General features: G+C 42.1%; 1 protein-coding gene across 2 annotated transcripts in view; it reads right to left on the bottom strand.

The window, feature by feature from the left end:
- Positions 1 to 7,761: 7,761 nt before the first annotated feature.
- SMS (spermine synthase) overlaps positions 7,762 to 23,619 on the bottom strand; it is a 55,567-nt gene continuing 39,709 nt past the window's right edge. For both annotated transcript variants that reach the window (XM_032756676.2, XM_032756678.2), the window contains exons 8-11: positions 18,446 to 18,560; positions 17,656 to 17,735; positions 10,169 to 10,284; positions 7,762 to 8,291 (exon numbers count right to left, since the gene is read on the bottom strand). In XM_032756676.2, the coding sequence (XP_032612567.1) occupies positions 8,252 to 8,291; positions 10,169 to 10,284; positions 17,656 to 17,735; positions 18,446 to 18,560 (351 nt within the window). In that variant the 3' untranslated portion in view covers positions 7,762 to 8,251. The remainder of the gene's footprint in view (positions 8,292 to 10,168; positions 10,285 to 17,655; positions 17,736 to 18,445; positions 18,561 to 23,619) is intronic.

Genomic DNA, 23,619 nt, shown 5'->3' with positions numbered 1-23,619 from the left:
AGATGAAAAGAGAGAAGAATCAAATAGAAGCAATAAAAAATGATAAAGGGGATATTACCACTGATCCCACAGAAATACAAACTACCATCAGAGAATACTATAAACACCTCTACGCAAATAAACTAGAAAATCTAGAGGAAATCGATAAATTCCTGGACACATACACCCTCCCAAGACTAAACCAGGAAAAAGTTGAATCTCTGAATAGATCAATAACAGGCTCTGAAATTGAGGCAATAATTAATAGCCTGCCAACCAAAAAAAGTCCAGGACCAGACGGATTCACAGCTGAATTCTACCAGAGGTACAAAGAGGAGCTGGTACCATTCATTCCTTCTGAAACTATTCCAAACAATAGAAAAAGAGGGAATCCTCCCTAACACATTTTAGGAGGCCAGCATCATCCTGATACCAAAGCCTGGCAGAGACACAACAACAAAAAAGAGAATTTTAGACCAATATCCCTGATGAACATCGATGCAAAAATCCTCAATAAAATACTGGCAAACTGAAACCAGCAGCACATCAAAAAGCTTATCCACCACCATCAAGTTGGCCTGGGATGCAAGGCTGGTTCAACAGATGCAAATCAATAAATGTAATCCATCACATAAACAGAACCAACGACAAAAATCACGATTATCTCAATAGATACAGAAAAGACCTTCAACAAAATTCAACAGCCCTTCATGCTAAAAACTCTCAATCAACCAGGTTTTGACGGGACGTATCTCAAAATAATAAGAGCTATTTATGACAGACCCACAGCCAGTATCATACTGAATGGGCAAAAACTGGAAGCATTCCCTTTGAAAACTGGCACAACACAGGGATGCCCCTCTCTCACCACTCCTATTCAACATAGTGTTAGAATTTCTGGCCAGGGCAATCAGGCAAGAGAAAGAAATAAAGGGTATTCAATTAGGAAAAGAGGAACTCAAATTGTCCCTGTTTGCAGATGACACGATTGTCTAGAAAACCCCATCGTCTCAGCCCAAAATCTCCTTAAGCTGATAAGCAACTTCAGCAAAGTCTCAGGATACAAAATCAATGTACAAAAATCACAAGCAATCCTACACACCAATAACAGACAAACAGAGAGCCAAATCATGAGTGAACTCCCATTCACAATTGCTTCAAAGAGAATAAAATACCTAGGAATCCAACTTACAAGGGACGTGAAGGACCTCTTCGAGGAGAACTACAAACCACTGCTCAACGAAATAAAAGAGGACACAAACAAATGGAAGAACATTCCATGCTCATGGATAGGAAGAATCAATATCGTGAAAATGGCCATACTGCCCAAGGTAATTTATAGATTCAATGCCATCCCCATCAAGCTACCAATGACTTTCTTCACAGAATTGGAAAAAACTAAAGCTCATAAGGAACCAAAAAAGAGCCCGCCTTGCCAAGTCAATCCTAAGCCAAAAGAACAAAGCTGAAGGCACCATGCTACCTGACTTCAAACTATACTACAAGGCTACAGTAACCAAAACAGCATGGTACTGGTACCAAAACAGATATATACACCAATGGAACGGAAAAGAGGCCTCAGAAATAACAACATACATCTATAACCATTTGATCTTTGACAAACCTGCCAAAAACAAGAAATGGGGAAAAGATTCCCTACTTAATAAATGGTGTGGGGAAAACTGGCTAGCCATATGTAGAAAGTTGAAACTGGATCCCTTCCTTACAGCTCATACAAAAATTAATTCAAGATGGATTAAAGACTTACATGTTAGACCTAAAACCATAAACACACTAGAAGAAAACCTATGCAGTACCATTCAGGACATAGGCATGGGCAAGGACTTCATGTCTAAAACACCAAAAGCAATGGCAACGAAAGCCAAAACAGACAAATGAGATCTAATTAAACTAAAGAGCTTCTGCACAGCAAAAGAAACTACCATCAGAGTGAACAGGCAACCTACAGAATGGGAGAAAATTTTTGCAATCTACCCATCTGACAAAGGGCTAATATCCAGAATCCACAAAGAATTCAAACAAATTTACAAGAAAAAAACAAGCCCATCAAAAGGTGGGCAAAGGATATGAACAGACACTTCTCAAAAGAAGACATTTATGCAGCCAACAGACACATGAAAAAATGATCATCACTGGCCATCAGAGAAATGCAAATCAAAACCACAATGAGATACCATCTCACGCCAATTAGAATGGCCATCATTAAAAAGTCAGGAAACAACAGATGCTGGAGAAGATATGGAGAAATAGGAATGCTTTTACACTGTTGGTGAGAGTGTAAATTAGTTCAACTATTGTGGAATACAGTGTGGCGATTCCTCAAGGATCTAGAACCAGAAATACCGTTTGACCCAGGAATTCCATTACTGGGTATATACCCAAAGGATTATAAATCATGCTACCGTAAAGACACATGCACATGTATGTTTACTGTGGCACTATTTACAATAGCAAAGACTTGGAACTAGCCCAAATGTCCATTGATGATAGACCGGATTAAGAAAATGTGGCACATATACACCATGAAATATTATGCAGCCACAGAAAATGATGAGTTCATGTCCTCTGCAGGGACATGGATGAAGCTGGAAACCATCATTCTCAGCAAACCATCACAAAGACAGAAAACCCAGCACCATATGTTCTCACTCATAGGTGGGAACTGAACAATGAGAACACTTGGACTCAGGGCGGGGAACATCATACAGCGGGGCCTGTCATGAGGTGGGGGACTGGGGGAGGGACAGCATTAAGAGAAATAACTAATGTAAACGACAAGTTGATGGGTGCAGCAAACCAACATGGTACATGTATACCTATATATCAAAGCTGCACGTTGTGCACATGTACCCTAGAACTTAAAGTATAATAATAAAAAGTAAACATACATGGTCAGTAGATACGGGATGAGGATCATAAAATAGAAACACTGAAGGGAACATGCAATGCACAGGACATGTTGGCAAAAGCTCCCCCTTAGCATTGGGAAGATGGACAGAGGGGGAATTTCAGGTGCCAAATTTAAACTGGAGAAAGAACATCTAGAAAGTTTAAGAGGACATGGAATGTAGTGTAGAGCTGGGTGCGTGACCAAGTCCAAAGAGTGTTTCTGTCCCTTAGCAATGAACAGACGGGAGCAGTCTGAATCACTTAGCAAGAACCTAAGCTACTATCATAATCACTTACCAAGATTAAGACTATTTTAGAACAAAGTCAAGAAAAAAGTATTCCCTAATAGGTGGAACTAGGAATGATCTCTAATAAGCCACTCTATGGTCAAGGCCAAGGGCTACAGAGACTGACCTACTGCCAGTCTTTTTTAGGAAATGGGGTGGAGCAACCCCCAACCCTCCCTTCTCTGGATATTGGAGGCCTTCCATTAAAATATACCTGGCCTGCTTCTTTCCTAGAAAGGCTGCCTAATTCACTTACTTTTACATTCCTGTGCAAAGTTGCACAGAGAAGGGCCTATTCCCTGATGCTTCATCACAAAAAAATTGCCCACTGAAATGATCACATGGTTGCTTGGTGCATGGGAAAACTGTCTGCATTAATTAGTTGGCCTGAGCATCCCAGGACCCCCAGATACAAGAGCTAAGTCTACCTGTCCAGTCACATTTATCATCCAATTTCCCAGGGAAATCACATCCAAGAGGATTCACATAGCTTTCCAGAAGCCCTGGGCTATTTCTTGCCCATGTTCTATTTTTCATTTTTGAAATAATGAGTAAAGCAGAAATCAGTAGGATGACTACATGAGGTAATTGAGATTTTAAATGGTTCTGGCTGAGGAGAACTGATCTGCCAGTGTTGATTTCAGGTTCTGACAGAAGGGTGAAGGGATCCCACCTACCCTTCCCCACCGCTCAAATACAATGAAAACAATGGAAGCAAAAACTGTAGGTCAGGAGTTCTTAACCTGGGGCCTATGGACAGAATTCTGTGACCCCATAAACTTGGATGGGAAAATGTTTCTATCTTTATCTTTACTAACTCCCACTGAAATTTTTTTTTTTTTTTTTGAGACAGAGTCTTGCTCTGTTGCCCAGGCTGGAGTGCAGTGGCGCGATCTCGGCTCACTGCAAGCTCCACCTCCCGGGTTCACGCCATTCTCCTGCCTCAGCCTCTCCGAGTAGCTGGGACTACAGGCGCCCACCACCACGCCCGGATAATTTTTTGTATTTTTAGTAGAGACGGGGTTTCACCATGGTCTCGATCTCCTGACCTCATGATCCGCCCGCCTCGGCCTCCCAAAGTGCTGGGATTACAAGCGTGAGCCACCGCGCCCAGCCCTCCCACTGAAATTTAGCATTTCCTTTAAGCATGAACACCGGTGACAAATCATGTTAGTACACAGCAGTTCTTGTAACTTTGTCAACAAGAGAAATCAAATGTTGTTTTCATCACATTTCAGTTGCTACAGATCTTACGCTTATTACTACTTCACAATTACGGTATGTGACCCACCACTTGATCTAGCTATATAACAAATAAAGCAGCACAAATATTCTATCATAAGTTTTTGGAAAATTTAACTTGTTTCTTGGAATCCTATTTTATGTATTTTAAATATTTCTGAGAAGGGGTTCACAGGTTTTACCAGGCAGCTGCTGAATGAGTCCAAGGTACAAAAACAGTTAAGCACCTCTGATGGAAGCATCCACGTTAGAAATTAAGAATGCTGGAACCCAGATTCATAGGACCCTCAGGCACATTTCAAACTTGGACTGCTGGCCTGCCTAGTGTTATTAACATCTCATTCACAAAGCTGTTTTAAGACAGAGCAGGATAATGTAAATGAAAGTGATTTATTAGCCAAAAGAACAGCAAGGTTAAAGATTTAGTACAAAGTCACTTGGCAAGAGGGTAATTGAAGGAGATAGAGTACTTCTTCAAGGTCACATAACAGCTCTTATCTGGGAACTAGGTATTCAATAATGCGGCCCAACTGGCTTCTGGAAGAGTAGTACTCAAATTGCTGCTCCAAGGCCGGATGTAGTGGCTCACGCCTGTAATCCCAGGACTTTGGGAGGCTGAGGCGGGCAGATCACTTGAGACCAGGAGTTGGAGACCAGCCTGGCCAACATAGTGAAACCCCGTCTCTACTAAAAATAAAAAAAACAGTCCGGTGTGGTAGCTAGCGCACGCCTATAGTCCCAGCTACTCGGGAAGCTGAGGCACGAGAATTTGCTTGAACCCTAGCGGAGGTTGCAGAGAGCCAAGATTGCGCCACTGCACTCGAGCCTGAGTGACAGAGTAAAACTCGGTCTCAAAAAAATGCTGCTCCAAGATGTGGTAAGGAGCTTGTGCCACAGGGAAATATCAGCACACTGCTTCTTTCAATGAGAGTCTTGCTGTGAAAAACAGGTCAGCTGAAGTGCATTCCTTAGAAAACAAAGAGCTGGTTGACAAACCACACTTTTGACTGGTCCTGCTCTGGAGCCTTGAACACAGGCCAATGATATTTAACACAAAACCCACACCCCCACAATTCCCCACCCTATCCCAGGAGTCATGGGACCAGAATGAAATTGATGAATCTACTGAGACAGATGGTAGAAATGCAAAGTCTTGCGTCAGCAATAGTTAATGCAAGCAAGGAAGTGACTATGCAGACTGTACAGGAAGTACTAGCACATTTTTATTTCGACATCAGCACTGCTCCAGCCCATTAAAAACACTGTCAACCTAGCCTTCCTCTAGCCCCGCTGGATCACCATTAGTCAAGTCTCTAAAATAAAAATCGATCACACTTCTACGAGAAAGCAGCATTTCATTTTTTAAATAAATTGTTGACATCTGCTGATGTGTTAAATGGAATTTTAAACAGTCATATTTGTCTTGTCTCTAATTAAAAAGCAGCTATATGATACTACAGTATATTCCAGTGTAAGTTATAAAGGAGACTGTAATACTATATAACACCACAGCCATTAAAGTAAAACAACAATGCTAGATCTTATAACATTTCTTTAAAAGTCAGCAAAAGCAGAGGGGATTTTCAGTTATCAGAGTTCAGTTTGCATGCTTTTGTTTTAAAACAGTAACAAAGATGTTCAAAACATACGTCATCCTTTCTCCAATACAAAGAAGTGAGTTGGGTCAAAATTCACTATTATCACCCAAAATGAAAAGACAGAGATTTCCATTCCTTTCTTTCCCATTCCACATCCCTTATTCTCTCCTGAATGTATCTCCCATGGCCTGGCACAACCTGATCCACTTCATTTCCACCTCTCAGGTCTTTGCAGGACTTGTGTCAACAGATTTATCAGTGGATCTGCTGCCCCAGCCTCAAGCTAGTCTTCAAGTACAAAATCATGCCCAGTTATTAAAAACACGATATCCAGACAGCATATACCTGGTTTCTTTTATAAAGTAGAAAAAATCCAATTCTATTGACCCCCAAACAGTGTTCTACAGTAACACTACCATCATTTTATATCTTACACAGTACACAGAGCTTTGCAAAGCACTACAGTAGAGTTGGAGGGGATGGGGAGAATGTCTACTAATGCTATTTTTAACCTATGTGCAGAAGAAAAATTTAAGTCTAATTAGAACATGACTAACTCCTTTATTCTTCATCTTCTTCCATGCCAATCTAATACAAAGAAAAAGTAGGCGGCCGGGCGTGCTGGCTCACACCTGTAATCCTAGCACTTTGGGAGGCTGACGTGGGCTGATCGCCTGAGGTCAGGAGTTCAAGACCAGCTTGGCCAAAATGGCAAAACCCCATCTCTACTAAAAAATACAAAAATTAGCCAGGTACAGTGGCAGGCGCCTGTAATCCTAGCTACCCGGGAGCCTGAGGCAGGAGAATCGCTTGAACCTGGGAGGCGGAGGTTGCAGTGAGCAGAGATCGCACCACTACGCTCCAGCCTGGGCGACAGAGCAAGACTGTCTCAAAAAAAAAAAAAAAAAGAAAAGAAAAAGAAAGAAAAAGAAAAAAGATAAGAAAAAGTAGACATTCACTTATTTAAGAAAAAAAATGTCAGGTCACTACGCTCCAGCCTGGGTGACAGACCAAGACTCTGTCTCAAAAAAAATTTTTTTTTTTTACATACCATACTATTGATTCCTACCTTGGGAGGAAGAATGTTCTGTGTTGACACCAATCCTATCTCAAAATAGACACTGAATATTTCATTTTTAATGCTTTGCTTATTGCAAATTCACCATAAATGACTCATTCCATTGATACAGGATAAACCTTTTATAAAAACAACAGAATAACCCACTGATGTCTAACAATCCAAGTCAATGTGATGTGGATCGTTACCCACAAACACCACCAAGCTGTTAGCTACCTGCACTTCCTTAGGAGTTTTCAAGTTGCTCACATTGCCACAGGCCTCTCCACAAATTCTGTCATACATCGGTGCAGCCAAGAATCTGCTCAGAAAGTTTCATAGCAGCTACCCAAAATGACTTTTATTTCCACATCTAATACACTGGTAAGAGTGGGAATAGAAATAAGCTTTTGACTTTCAACTTTACAGTCAGACAAAATCTCTTGCTAGCCTCAGGTCAATGGTATAATGAAGGACTGGTGAATGTAACAGGTTGTGTATCATTTAGCATGGTGGCAAATGAAGTCATTATTACTGTTCAAAAAAGGCCCCAAGGCCATCCTATTATAAAGCGATAAATGACATCGAGTGACAGAACTAAAAACAGACCAGGAGATACCGTTGCTCTATGAGATCACAAGTCAGAAAGAGGGGACTGGGCTGAAATAAAACGACAGAACACGTGAAATGTCTCTTTTGTAATTTTAATTGAAGCAATCCTATTTTTTTTAACTCTCTCTTATAAGCACCAAATTTTAATATCTAAGTCAATTTTTGGGGAAAGAAACACCATCAAGATCTTCCCTCCAGCAAAACAACGATGTTCACTCCTCCAAATATCCAAATTGACGATCTACCAAAACAAAAACAAAAACAAAAGCCCACAGAGAAATAAAAAGGAACAAAAATCACATTCTAATGGGGGAGGGCGGTCAGTGCATTTAGCAGTCTTCGCTGTGCTGTCTAACCATCCTTCAGCTGACTTTCAAAAAAAAAAACACCCTAAGCTCACCAAAATATACATTTTCCATTTGCTTTTTTAAATTAAAAATAATTATTAAAAAAAGGAAAACTTTAAGGAATTCACAATCAATTGCCTGACTCATTTTGATGTCATGTACAGCATATGGAGGTCAGGAAGGCTATTTGCAGCACATGTGATTAGGGGCTATTGATCTTCAGGGTTTAGCTTTCTTCCAAACAGTGTAAAATACCCACCTGGACAGGGAGTCAAGGAATAAAAGCAGGTAATTCAAGGAAGAAAAGGCATCACTTGTAATTCGTTTGCTGGCCTACAAATTGAAAGATGGATGAAAAGCTTCATGGCTTAGAGCACTGTGGGAATGAGAATGAAGGCCTTTGAATAAGGCCACTCTGCATCCTGGGGACATCCCCACCACCTAGGAGGTCTGAAGGAGGTACTGAGTGGACAACAGAAGGCTAAAGGAACACAAATATTCTCTCAGGTAACACTACCGCTTCCAAAGTCTCACAAGTTTTAGGGAATTAGTATGAGAAGGAAAAGAAGGAAGGAGGAAAGGAGGGAGGGAGGGAGGGAAAGTTGGGGTAGCGGGAGATGCAAGGAAGGGAGAGAAGGGGGAGGGATGAGAGGGAACGGGGAGGGAAGGGAGAGAAGGGGGAAGGAAGAGAGGGAAGGGGGAGGGAAGAGAGGGAAGGAGGTGGAGAGGGAAAAAAGGTCAGAGGAGGAAAGGAGAGGGAAGGAAGGAGGGAGAGAGAAGAACTAGCAGGTGGAAGCCTTTGCCTCAAATGTTATCAACTGATTTCTCAAACCTCCAAACATGCAAACACAGGCCTGACAAAAATGCTGAGGGGAACCCTAAACAAAGGTGGACACTTGGTAGGAGATGCTGAAGCTCTGTACAGGCTGTGGAGGGACAGGGCCACCCAGCAGGTGGAGTACTCCCCTCCTGTGTATTTCACAAATCACACTGCATACTTCCAACTATGTGGTCAGTTTTGGAATAAGTGGGATGTGGTGCTGAGAAGAATGTATATTCTGTTGATTTGGGGTGGAGAGTTCTGTAGATGTCTATTAGGTCTGCTTGGTGCAGAGCTGAGTTCAAGCCCTGGATATCCTTAACTTTCTGTCTTGTTGATCTGTCTAATGTTGACAGTGGGGTGTTAAAGTCTCCCATTATTATGGAGGATCTAGAGGGTTCTCATTGCCTCTTGCTGGCCATCTGGTCTCAGCAGGCAGTCGGTCCTGTCGGGCTCTGCCCCAGCCCGATGGGACCAGGCCTCACTGGAGGTCAGCAGCAGTCGCTCCCCTGACAGCAAAAAAAACCTGCCGTCACAGGAACCTGGACTTGGCAACAGCAGGTAAGGAAGCTGTCTGCAGACTACAGCCCACAGCTGTGTCGCGGCACAAATTTCCAATGATAATGCTCATTTCCTTTTTTCTCTCCGTGTTTCATTTCTCTAGACTAACTTTACTAAGCAGAACAGAGAACACCAATGTTAACTGTGCAGTCCCCAACATCATTCTGGTTCTCGATTTCTACTGCAAATTAGCATCAAGTGTAGAAATTGATGCTAGTATTAATGTCAGGTAATTTTAATGTAAGAGTAGAATGAGTGTCTTTAGACATTTTACCTGCCACAGGTAGGGTGGTTATTTTAGACTAGGGCTTCTCAAACTTTTCAGGTGCACATAAATCCCTGGGAGGGCTGGTAGAACAGGTCACTGGGCCCCTACCTCCAGAATTCCTCTGATTGGGCAGCAGGTTGGGGTGGGGCTTGAGAACGTCCATGTCTAACTAGTTCTTGAGCGATGCTGCAGGTCTGGCAACACCTTTGAGAACCAATGCTTTAGACCAGTAGTGCTTGATCATTAAAAGCACCTGGAAAGCTGTGGCAAGCCACACCCCAAAACTTTTGAGAATGGAAGTCTAGAATCTTAGATTTTATTTAAAGCTTCTCAGGGGATTCCAATGTGCACCTAAGCTTGAGAACCAGGGCTTTATATACTCTACGGCTAAGCTAATTGTTTATTATTGTGATTTAAATTTTTTAGCTGGCATATGATTTACTTGGGTGCTTTGATCTGGCAACAGAATGTCATGGTCAAAGGATACAATTCCAAGTATGAAGGGACACAGACGATCTCCTTTGAAAATTCCACAGGACAATACAGGCGCCCCAGCTGTTCTTCATAGAGCGACAGCGCTTCTGTCAGATTGACACAGTTCCCCTAAATCAAAGAGATAAGCAAATGGGATTCTTGAGTCCTTCCAAGGGCCCCACTCATCTGAAGGTCTTTAATAAAGGAAAACAATTCTAGCTTTAGATACAAGTTCATCTTTAAAAACAAGATAAGGCTTCTGTATTTTCACAAATCACACTGCATTCTATTTATAGACCCATTAGAGCTCGTTATCCTTCTACCTCATTTACCAAGCCATTTCAAATTATTAGAATATGAAATGATAGAAAGCAGTGAAACCAATTTCTTATTAGTGACACAGTCACTGAATTAAAACCACGCAATTTGCAAAGATTCATACAAATAACTCATTCAAAGGAAATTTTCTCAATAACGGTCACCATTATATTACAAATGAAATATCAAAAAGATAGTGTTCTTGATTTCCACAATGGTTTAAACTATAATTCTCCTAAGAGTCTAAAATGTTGACACAGAACTATATTCACCCCCATTTTTTCCCTAGAATCTGTGTATAAGAGAACAAAAGTTTATTCAGGATATATATGCTAGGGATATCCCCTAGTTGCATACCTTATCAAAAACTTTCTCTCAACTTCATTATTCTAACATTTCTCCCTTTCCAGTCACCCCATTTTCAGCATCTCCAGCAGCTAAGGGTAGTCAGTGAGATATACTGGAAGTCTGCTGGTAGCTGCTGGAAAAGCTTTTGATTCTGAACAAAGAGAGAGCCACCTGCCTCTTCAACTTTCTTCCAAGCTATAACCTAGATGTGATATTTGGAGCTGCAGCAGCCATCCTGTGACCATAACGAAAAAAAGGTGAAGAGAATCAAGAGATGCCAGCCAAGGTATAGCAGAGATGCTGAATGGATACAGTATTTGCCTAACTCTAGAGCAATGCTTCTTACTCCTTAATGTACATATGATATCATAGGGGATCTTGTTAAAATGTAGATATGGATTAAGTCTGGGGAAGCATTTATCATCCTCTTAGCACGACTTTCCCCAAATGCTTTTCATTATGAATTTAGAAAACAAAACTGGTATTTAATACCACCTATTTCCTTTTAATCACTGAAGTTGGTATTCACAAGACTACTGAATCCAGGTGGTTGATTCTATTTCTTAAGAAAGTTACTCTTCGCTGGGCATGCTGGCTCAGGCCTGTAATCCCAGCACTTTGGGAGGCTGAGGCAGGTGCATCACCTGAGGTCAGGAGTTTGAGACCAGCCTGGCCAACATGGTGAAACCATGTCTCTACTAAAACATACAAAAATTAGCCAGGTGTGGTGGCACACGCCTGTAATCCCAGCTACTCGGGAGGCTGAGGCAGAAGAACCGCTTGAACCCAGGAGGTGGAGGTTGCAGTGAGCCGAGATTGTGCCATTGCACTCCAGCCCGGGCAACAAGAGTGAAACTCCAATTCAAAAAAAAAAAAAAAAAGAAAAAGTTACTCTTAATTTGCCTCAAAATAGCCAAGTACAATGCAAGATGAAAATTATTTACAAATAAAGGCAGCCTGTGATGTAAGAACTCCTGAGAATGGCTTTCAAAACCAACCAGCCAGCTAGTCACGGGCAAGAGATTGGAACTATTCTGAGAGCTGGCCTTGGTGGTTTTAACTTAGCACATTCACTCAACGTGACGTCATCCTTCAGTGCCAGCCTGTTTAGTAACCCATCATCTAGGGTCCTGCAGTGGGATATTGCCATGGCCAAAGTGCCCTTCGCCAGCATGTAATTTGGTTTCAACATCAAGTTCACCATGAGAGCATATAAACACCACACGTGTAATTTAAGATTCACAAATAGAAAACTGCCCAGTTGTTTTTAGAACACATCACCACTGGGGAAGCTATAGAATGAAAATGCCACCAAGGTGCACAGTAAAGGGCTTTGCCATCTTAAAATTGACACCACACTCTTTATAGAGGTTATATGGGAAGACTTCCTTACACAGACTGTGGTAAGAAAATAGGAAAGTTTCAATTTGTTCTTTCCCAACATTGTCGAGGAGTTTCAAAGAAAAAAACACACACCACAAATAGAGACCTACCCCAAAAAAGTAACACGATACATTTCACTTTCCTGTCTATTTAAATGGAATGACATTTTTTAAGAGAAACAAATGGGAGATGCAGAATAAAAATATAATAGCAAAGAATTAAGCACTCATTAAGGATAAGAAGAAGGGATAGAACAAGGGGTGGGGTCACACCTGGCATTATCGAAGAAAAAGGGGCTCACTGCCCAATGTGCTAGAAGTCAATATTAGAACACTGGGGTTTTAACAAAAGCAAAGCTTATTTTAATTTCTTTTCAGAGACAGGGTCTTGCTGTGTTGCCCAGGCTGAAGTACAGTGCTGTGATCATAGCTCAGTGCAGCCTCAAACTCCTGGCCTCAAGCAATCCTCCCACCTTAGCCTCCCCAAATGCTGGGATTACAGGCATGAGCCACCATGCCTGGCCTAAGAAAAGCTTTTTATTGTAAGTCAACTAACAAGGAGACAGGAGTCCAGCTTAAATATGTCTCCCTGTGTTGGGCTTAAAGGCAGTCCTTTTATTAGAAAAGGTTTAAGGGGCCAGGTACGGTGGCTCACACCTATAATCCTAACACTTTGGAGGCCGAGGCAGGTGGATCACTTCAGGTCAGGAGTTCGAGAGCAGCCTGGCCAACATGGTGAAATCCCATCTCTTCTAAAAATACAAAAATTAGCCAGGTGTGGTGGTGCACACCTGCAATCCCAGCTACTCGGGAGGCTGAGGCAGGAGAGGTGCTTGAACCCGGGAGGCAAAGGTTGCAGTGAGCAGTGATCGTGCCACTGTACTCCAGCCTGGGCCACAGAGTGAGACTCCATCTCCATCTCAAAAAAAAAAAAAAAAAAAAAAGTTTAAAGGGTAGGTTCTGAGATTTGCAGGTGATTGATTCCTGGATGGAAAGGAAAGGGTAGATCTGGAAAATCCTCAGGCATGTATAGCTATCTCTTTATGCCCACTAATGGGTCTTGTGTGCAAACTTGAGGGCGTGGAAGTGGTTAGTATGAAGCAAGTGGTGGAAACTTAGGCTGTGACATCAGCAACCTTGTTCTGTGCAAATTCTAATTGGCCATATTGGTTTTAACAGATTTTAGCCAATGATTTTCTCTCTTAAGTGGAGGGAGTTTCAGTGTTTCAGCAAGTTGTTTCTTTTTTTTACCTGCAATCCTGCAAACTCAAGATTTTATTAGTCATTGGTTTCTTTAACCCTTTGAGGCTTCACTAGGGGATTAAATCCAAATTCGATAGCTTCAGTTCTAGAAAGTTCTTTTCCCCATGTTAGGTGTGGACAGGTGACATTTGCTTTTGTTTATTTTAGAGGTGGGGTCTTCACTATGTTGCCCAGGCTGTCCTCAAACTCCTGGGCTCAAGCGACCCTCCTGAGTAGTTAAGATTACAGGCACATGACATCTCAGTAACAGGTACAGAAGAATACATCCTTAGCAACTTTTATCCAGTTCAAAAGCAAGCAAAATTAAATAGTATAATGATTTAGGAAATCATACATTAAGAACCATCTATAAAATGCGGAAACGGAAAAAAAGTGAGACCAAGGATGGGTTGCTTCTAGAAGACAAGCAGAAAGGAGAGAGAAATACAACTTACAGTTTTTTTTTTAAATGGGGCTGTGGGGAGAGAAGAGAGGAAGGTCAAATCCCAGGATCTGCCTCCTAGGTTCCATGAAAACACTTCCTCCCCAGTTCAAATTCTATTGGCCCACCTTGATTCCCATGCCCTTCCACGATGCATTCCCCAGCTTCCTGGGATGCTGACACGGCTGCCTTCAGGCAGCCACAGTAACACCAATGACACCACGAACTCACAGCTAGCAGTTTTGGGTGGGAACATTTAGCTTTTGTAAAACACCACATTTTCATCCCACCCTTAACCTGATTCCAGTTCTTTTTTTTTTTTTTTTTTTTTTTTTTTTTTTTGAGACAGAGTCTCACTCTGTTGCCCAGGCTGGAGTGCAGTGGCAGGATCTCGGCTCACTGCAAGCTCCACCTCCCGGGTTCATGCCATTCTCCTGCCTCAGCCTCCCGAGTAGCTGGGACTACAGGTGTCCGCCACAGCGCCCGGCTAATTTTTTGTATTTTTAGTAGAGACGGGGTTTCACCATGTTAGCCAGGATGATCTCGATCTCCTGACCTCGTGATCCACCCGCCTCGGCCTCCCAAAGTGCTGGGATTACAGGTGTGAGCCACTGCGCCCGGCCAACCTGACTCCAGTTCTAAGCTGCACACTTGGGCAAAGCGGGTGGGCATGCCAAGAATCTGGGTTACCTCCTAAGCATGTCACCTGGCAATTAAAAAAAAAACTGCACTGTGGCAACTATATCAACACATCCTGAGTCAAATCACTTGCTTTTTGACTTAATTACTACTTCTTGAAAGGTCTACATGCCAGTCCACATAAATCTTACCATGTGACATTGTCAATCACCAAATGTACTGAATGAACCCCAGGTGTTATATAATGAGATTGTTTTGTGGTTCCAACTGTAATGAACATGGGGACAGAAAACATGTCATATGTCTTTTGGACAATTCTTAGAAACCAAGACAGCCCTGGGCATACAATCCTTTTGATTTTGGTAAAAAGTCTATTGGCAAAGGCAAGATATCAAAGCCTGGGTCATTAATATTTACAAATGGGCTGTGGTAGTATTCTAAGCAAGCATTCTATTAGCCTTTTATACTAAGATAACAGCTCTCCAGAGGAGGCAGCCTGCCATGCCAATATTCAGAACAAAAGAAGAACAGCCACATGGTTGTAGTAGACAACAGGTGGAGTTAGTGTGGCTGTCTTCTTCTGTCCTGCCTTTTGTACTACAGACTGACTAGTTTGTAGTGGATCCCAGTTTTTTTCAGTCTCTTTTTGTTCAAGATCCCAGAGCCTCACATTTTTCCTTGATTAATTTAAGCTGCTTGAGATTTCCTTCCATGTATTTGCAAAAACCTAAAAGAAAAAATTCTGCCTGGGCACGGTCACTCATCGCTGTAACCTCGACACTTCAGGAGGCTGATGTAGGAGGATTACTCGAATCGAGGAGTTTAAGGCCAACCTAGGCAACATAGTGAGACCTCATCTCTACAAAAATTAGCCAGGCATGGCAATGGATGCCTGAAATCCCAGCACTTTGGGAGGGCAAAGCAGGATGATCACTTCAGCCTGGGAGGTTGAGGCTGCAATGAGTGCCACTGTGCCACTGTACTCCAGCCTAGGCTACAGACCAAGAACCTAGCTTAAAAAAATGAAAAGAAAAAATTTCTATATGCTCTGCTTAAAAAGTACCCATCATGGCTGGGTGCAGTGGCTCGCGCCTGTAATCCCAGCACTTTGGGAGGCCGAGGGGAGCGTATCACCTGAGGTTGGGAGTTCGAGACCAGCCTGACCAACATGGAGAAACCCCATCTCTACTAAAAATACAAAAAAATCAGCCGGGCGTGGTGGCACATGCCTATAATTCCAGCTACTCAGGAGGCTGAGGCAGGAGAATCGATTGAACCTAGGAGGTGGAGGTTGCGGTGAGCTGAGATCGCGCCATTGCACTCCAGCCTGGCAAACAAGAGCAAAACTCCAACTCAAAAAAAAAAAAAAAAAAACCATCGTAAGTCCAACTTGCTTCTTTACAATAAGAAAGCTTCGTTTGAGCAGGTTTCACTGCAGGTTTCCTATAAGACAGGGGTCAGCAAACTTCCTCTGTAAACGGTCCGATAGAAAATATTTTAGGCTCTGCAGATCATACAGTACCTACCGCAACTACTCAGTACAAAAGCAGCCACAGACACTATGTAATAAATGGGCGTGTCTGCATGCCAAGAAAACTTTACGAACATGCAAGCAGGAGGCCAGATTCGGCCCAATGTTTGCAGACTCCTGCTTTGAACAGTTATATCCATCTACAGCATGTTTGTAAAAATCATTTCTAAACGTTGCAGGGGGCGGAGACACTCCATTCATTGATAGTGCTTTGCTCTCCTCAAAGCCTCCGAACAATTTCGCCAAGCGCAAAGTGCTTGCAGGTTTTGCACACAGAGGGAAGAGGGGAACAACAGGATAGGCTGGAGCCTGAATCAAGATGTCTCCTAGAATTGCTAAGCTGTTTTCAGCATTATTAACCTGAGATTCCATAAAATGTCCAGGATAGGGTCCGCTGGCAGACACCTCCTCAGGAGGATAAAGTTAAAACCTCTACCTGTTCTTGATTTTTTTTTTTTTTTCTTTTTTTGAGACAGTGTCTTGCTCTGTGGCCCAGGCTGGGAGTACAGTGGTGCAATCTCGGCTCACTGCAACCTCCGCTTCCAAGGTTCAAGTAATTTCCTGCCTCAGCCACCTGAGTAGCTGGGATTACAGGCTGCTGCCACCATGCCTGGCTAATTTTTGTATTTTTAGTAGAGATGGGGTTTCACCATGTTGGCCAGGCTGGTCTCGAACTCCTGACCTCAGATGATCCAACTGCCTCGGCCTCCCAAAGTGCTGGGATTACAGGCATAAGCCACCGCACCTGGCCTGTTCCTGACATTTAAATACAGTATACTAATACTGTGTTTATTTTTGAGTCAAGGTCTCACTCTGTCACCCAGGCTGGAGGGCAGTGGCCCGACCACAGCTCACTACAGCTTCAACCTCCCAGGCTCAAACAATCCTCCCACCTCAGCCTCCAGAGTTAGGACTACAGGCATGCACCACCATACCCAGCTAATTTTTTTAATTTTTTGTAGAGATAGAGTCTTACTATGCTGTCCAGGCTGGCAGTACTTTTTTTTAAAAATGGAGGAGGGTATTTTCCTGTAAACTTAGAATAATTCAGAGATCCAGAGTGCAATGCTACGTAAGTGCTTATCTTATGTTTATGAATCAAGGAATTTTGTACCAAGAGACTGTATTATCAATTAGCTGTCTTTGCTGTCATTTTCAAAATTTTGTTAAGGATTTCAATAGGAGATATATATGTATATTTTTAACACCAAGAAATGTAATCTTTAAAGTTTAAGTTTAGAATCCCCTAGAGAATGAGAAAAACACCACAATCTGCTTCCATCTGGTGGCAGGAGTTCACAGTACAGCCAGAGCTATTTCATCAAGTGTATGTTGATGAGGGGAGGGGAAAAAAGAAAATCAGTCTGTGTCTCCATCTGGTGGCAGCAGCTCATACTACAGCGAAAGACCAGGACTGATAACTCATTAATTCCCAACAGACAACAGGTCAACTTAGATAGAAGCTTACTGTTTGAAAGAACATAATCCGATGATGCCGCTCTATCCTTAACAGATACAAATTTCAAAAATATGCATTCAGATTTCAAAATATGAAAGTCTTAGAGCGTTTTGACGGAAAAAACTGTTAAGTAGCCTACCTGTGTAAAATATTTCCCATCCTGTTTCAACACTTTCATTGAGAGGTCAAGAATCAGTCTGAGAAACTCCCATGTGGAATCTGAATGTTTAAAAGAACAAGTTCATAAATATGGGTTTGTATGTATCCACAACATCTGAAGTAAAATATTCAAATACTCAATACCAAAAGAGGAAAAAGAGCCACGAGTGTAAGACCCACTATTCAAAGATCTTGTTCATGAACGATAATGAAATTGATTTTGGATGCCAAAATCACATCCACCTAGCACTGCTCTCAAAATACCAATAGATTCGCCACAAAGGCAGTGGCTGAAACGTGAAAGAAAACTGCTTTAAAAAAGGGGCAAGCAGCAAAATCCTGAGAGAAATTCAGAGCCTGCAAACTCAGCAGGAACTTGAGTTCATTGAAAAAACACGAACTAGCTGTGATTTGGAACAAACATGGTTTGAGAAAGGGAATTATCTCTGTTGTTGCTTAGGTAAGTGACCAGTTTGTACCAATACAGGTTGAAAATCACATCATTTAAATAAATTGTCAAATGATTTACCGTCTCATTAATGTAATGAGTCATTTTACTTCATTTTTGTTTCAAATGACTGAATTAGTTCACTCATTTAGTGGCAGAACAGGAATTGAAGTCAAATCCAGTCATCTTTCCACCATGGACCTCAATTTAACTCCCTTTTTTAAAAACGTGAGAGAACTACACAATCTCTAGGATCCTTTCACCCTCACATGGTGCCAAGAGAAACATTTCCATCATAAATATCTTGGTTAAAAAAATCTACCTTCTTCTGGAGACGTGGAGATTGGAACAGCTGTCAAATCATTAATCACATAATCAAATTCTCTCCCTTCTTTGGCGTACCTCTTCAGTACCGGAATACAGTCTTCTATGAGAACCTTCCAGAAAGAACAGGAAGAGATGAGTGAGCCAACATGTGGATGTAGTTAAACAAAAAACAATAGTAAAGGAAGGAGGAAAAAAGCGCCAAGTATGGGCTTATATCCACAGCTATCCACAGCATCTGCTACAGGAACCAAAAAACTTTCATCTATGTCTGTTAACAGCAAAAATTAAGTGCTTACCATATATACTTTAAATGCCTTCTCATTTCAATAAAGCAACAATCCTAGAGGCACTATTATCATCCCCATTTTACCAATGCAGAAACAAACTTGAGGTGTTATCCAGCTTGCCCACAGATCCACGAAGTATACCTAATTACTATCTGAAAGCCAACTTCAGACTCATCTCTAATCTATACTGCCTCTCCTATCACTATTTGTATCATCTTCTTTTAATTTTTATTTTTTTAATTAATAAACTTTTTAAAAACTTTTTCTAGAGACAGGCTCTCACTATGTTGCCCAGGCTGGTCTTGAACCCCTGGGCTCAAGCAATCTGCCCACCTCAGACTCTCGTAGTGCTGGGATTAGAGGCATGAGCCACCATACCCAGCCTAATTTTTCTTTTATACTAAGCACTGAATGACTTCATTGTTTATGATTTCTGCATCTTAAACTATTAACATGTTATTTCTCAATTTTCTCTAACGCTTGGGCTACTGCTAATAAAGCTATATATAACAGCTCCCACCATCAGAGTCAATAAAGAGACCAGCTGGAATTTCCATACAGATCATATATAGTTAATATAGGAAAGAAGTTTGAGGTCGGCTGTATCTTTGAAGTACTGAGGCTCTACGCTGGGGACACATCTGGATCTAAGCAACATCCTCAACTAAACAGGAGTTACTGTCATCTTTTAGTTTTCTAATTCCAAAAAAAAAAAAACCCACATTAAGTAAAAGAAAAATTAAATATAATAGTCAGAAATCAAGAGTTTAAGAGTTTGCCAGGCTGGGGTCAGTGGCCCAACGCCTATAATCCCAGTACTTTAGGAAGTTGAGGTGCGCGGAACACTGGAGCCCAGGAGTACTAGAGCAGCCTGGGCAACATGGTGAAAGCCCGTCTCTAGAAAAAAAAGAAAAATCAGCTGGGCCTAGTGGTATCTGCCTGTAGTCCCGGCTACTCGGAAAGCTGAGGTGGGAGGACCGCTTGAGGCCGGGAGTTCGAGGCTGTGGTGAGCCATGATCACCACACCACTGTGCTCCAGCCTGAGTGACAGAGTGAGACCTTGTCTCAAAAAAAAAAAAAAGTTCACTACAATTCCCTAAGATAACCTAGCCCATGTTATTTCTCATCATTCTTCTTATAGCCTCACAGTTATAATTTTAAGAAACTGGGACTTTTCTGTCCTATTGTTTTATAATTTGCCTCAATGCATCATACAAGTCCAACTATGGAGAAATATAGGAGGTACTAACACCACCGTTGCTTTCAATCCACATATTAATCCTGTTTGATATGCTCATAATTTTTCCATACGTTCACACAGATTCTTACGAATGCTTGCACACAAACACAAATGTACGTTCTCTTTTGTAAAATCTGGATCCCACACATCATTTGGAACTTGAACATTTCACCTAACATCTCTCCAGGTAATAACACACATTTTAAAAAATACACCATTCCACTAAAAACATTCTTTCTGTTGTCACTGCCAAGCCTTGGCCACTACAAGCATAGCTATAATAAAACCTTGTAGTGATACCTTTTTAACTGCGGGCTGTGTGCTCAAACACAGGGTAGAAGCCTTGTGTTTCGGTTTTGATAGCAATTCACACGCCAACCAGCAATGCATATGAGCACCTGTCTCCTCGCAACCTCCCCAGCATGGGATATTGCCCCTCTACTAAATTTTGTGAAGTCTGTTGCTAATGTTTTCACAAGAACTTCCTGGGCCACCAACAGGGTTGACCGTCTTGTGGTACTTTTTTTTTTTTTTTTTTCTGAGACAAGCCTTGCTCTGTCGCCCAGGCCGGAGTGCAGTGGTGCGATCTTGGCTCACTGCAAGCTCCACCCCTCCCAGGTTCACGCCATTCTCCTGCCTCAGCCTCCCGAGTAGCTGAGACTACAGGTGCCCGCCACCACACCTGGCTAATTTTTTTCGTATTTTTTTAGTGGAGACGGGGTTTCACCGTGTTAGCAAGGATGGTCTCAATCTCCTGACCTCGTGATCCGCCCGCCTCGGCCTCCCAAAGTGCTGGGATTACAGGCGTGAACCACCGTGCCCGGCCTGTCTTGTGGTACTTTTTACAGGTTATTTGACTTATTCTGAGAAGTACCAGTAAATATCCTTTATACCTTTTTAAATTTAGCTAACTTCATTTCTAAGTTGTAGGGACTCTGCATTATTCAAGGGATCAAGTCCCTGTCATGCTTGTTACTAGTCTTTCTTCTAGTCTGATTTTTGGCTTGGTAATGACAACATTATAATACCATTAACAGTCTGAGTGTCCTATCTTTAAGAGATTTCCAAACTCCAAGGTTAAGTACTCTAAATTGTCTTAAATGTATTAGTTTTTACATTTAGAGCCTAAGTCACCAAAATTCCTATTTCTATTGTTAGCTAACTTGGTTTTCATGCAGATGGATAACTTACTATACCGGCATCACACATTAACTCAACTAAACCTTTTCCCAAGTCAACTGAAATGTATCTTAGACCATATTAGCAGTGTGTAGAAATACATACTCAGACCTGTTCAAGTTCCTTTGACATTCCTAGGTCCTTGTGTATTCCTTTCATACTTCCTATTCGATTATCGTGCCCTCTAGTACATTAACAAATAGGACATATTTCGCTTCACACTATGATTCTTTTTTCAAGTTTTCTTGGGTATTCTTAGATACTTATTTTTACAAATAAACTTCAAAATCAGTTGGTCTACTTTTAAACCCCTCCCCCCTCCTTGGGATTACTCATAATAAATTGGGAAGAATAGACATTGTTCCTTTTATTTTTTTGAGACGGAGTCTTGCTCTGTCACCCAGGCTGGAGTGCAATGGTGCAATCTCGGCTCACTGCAACGTCCACCTCCCGGGTTCAAGCAATTCTCCTGCCTCAGCCTCCAGAGTAGCTGGATTACAAGCACCCACCACCACGTCTGGCTAATTTTTGTATTTTTAGTAGAGACAGGATTTCACCATGTTGACCAGGCTGTTCTCCAACTCCTGACTTAAAAGTGATCCACCCACCTCGGCCTCCCAAAGTGCTGGGATTACAGGTGAGCCACCAAGCCTGGCCAGTTCTGTTATTTCAATACAAGAAATACAGCATGCCTCTCCACATATTCAGACTTCGATGTCTTTCAATAAGATCTCAACATAACTCATACCAGTCTCACAATACCATTCTTGTTAACTATATTCCTAGAAATTTTTTTTTTTGAGATGGAGTCTCGCTCTGTCGCCCAGGCTGGAGTGCAGTGGCGCGATCTCGGCTCACTGCAAGCTCCGCCTCCCAGGTTCACGCCATGCTCCTGCCTCAGCCTCTCCGAGTAGCTGGGACTACAGGTGCCCGCCACCACACCCGGCTAATTTTTTTGTATTTTTAGTAGAGACGGGGTTTCACCGTGGTCTCCATCTCCTGACCTCGTGATCCGCCCGCCTCGGCCTCCCAAAGTGCTGGGATTACAAGCGCCCGGCCCTATTCCTAGAAATTTAACACTTGATTACTTTGAAAGGAAATGGGTGGGAAGGAAATCCTATTTAAATGAGTTAGCATTTAGTATACAGAAAAAATCTAGGCTGGCTTTATCCAATCACTTTATCAAATTCTCATTAATTCAAATAATTTTCTATGTAAGTTTCCTGGATTTTCTAGTATTCACATCACCTGCAAATAATTAGATTTATACTGTTTTCATCTACTTTACTATCTCAGTTGCCTCAAAAAATAATGTTGAAAAAGATAATAGGCATCCTCATCTTCTCCTATTTTCAGTGGAAATGGCTTTTGCTATCTATTATATTTTCTATTTACCACAACCTAAGTTTCTATTAACGTTTAGGTAGTTTCATCTCTATTGCAATTTTATGTTATTCAAGTAATTTATAATTTAACTTTTATTTTAGATTCAGGGAGTACAAGTACAGATTTGTTAGGTGGAGATATACATACATACATACATATATATATATATATATATTTTTTTTTTTTTTTGGAGACAGAGTCTCCCTCTGTTGCCCAGGCTGGAGTGCAGTGGTGCAATCCCAGCTCACTGCAACCTCCACCTTCCGGGTTCAAGCGATTCTCCTGCCTCAGCTTTCCATGTAGCTGGAATTACAGGCACACACCGCCACACCTGGCTAATTTTACATAAGTATACTGCATTCGTTTTTATTTAAAATGACTGCTAAATATTCTCAAATTCTTTGTCATCTGTTATTTTCCTCCTTTAAATTATTCACATAATGAATTAAGTTGACAGATTTCTTAAAATTCAAATCTTTACACTTCTAACTAAATCCTACTTGAGCATAATATAGACTTAAGTTGCCAGATTTAGCTTATTATTTTACTTGGAAATTTTGTACATATGTAAAAGCAACCTTTAGCTTTGTGTACTACTTGATTTTTACTATTAGGTTATTTTTATTTTTTTCCGGTGGCCGCCCCCGGGCCCGCGCGGCCACCCCTGGGACAGGCGCCGGCAGGCCACAGACCCCCCGCTCGGCACACCCGCCTCCACGGTTCCCACCCACGCTCCCCGGACCCCGTCTCAGCCCAGAGGGGACGAGTCCCCCCCCCCGGTGAACGGGGAGGAGGCGGGAACCGAAGAAGCGGGCTGCGCGCAGCAGGGACACGCGCCTCTCCTAAGACCCGCGCCCCCCCCAAGACCCGCCCGTGGTCGGCGGGATGGACGGAGGGCGCCGGACGCGCACGCCCCGCCGGGCCCCCGCGCGCGCGGACAAACCCTTGTGTCGAGGGCTGACTTTCAATAGATCGCAGCGAGGGAGCTGCTCTGCTAGGTACGAAACCCCGGGTTTCTTTTTTTATTATTATTATTGAGGCTTTTTTTAATTAAGATTTTTTTTTTTTTTTTTTTTT

This window comes from Hylobates moloch, unplaced genomic scaffold (assembly GCF_009828535.3).
Source record: "Hylobates moloch isolate HMO894 unplaced genomic scaffold, HMol_V3 SCAFFOLD_7, whole genome shotgun sequence".
Classification (NCBI taxonomy): Eukaryota; Metazoa; Chordata; class Mammalia; order Primates; family Hylobatidae; genus Hylobates; species Hylobates moloch.
Note: the sequence above shows the minus strand (reverse complement) of the source record. Positions and strands in the feature narration are given on the sequence as shown.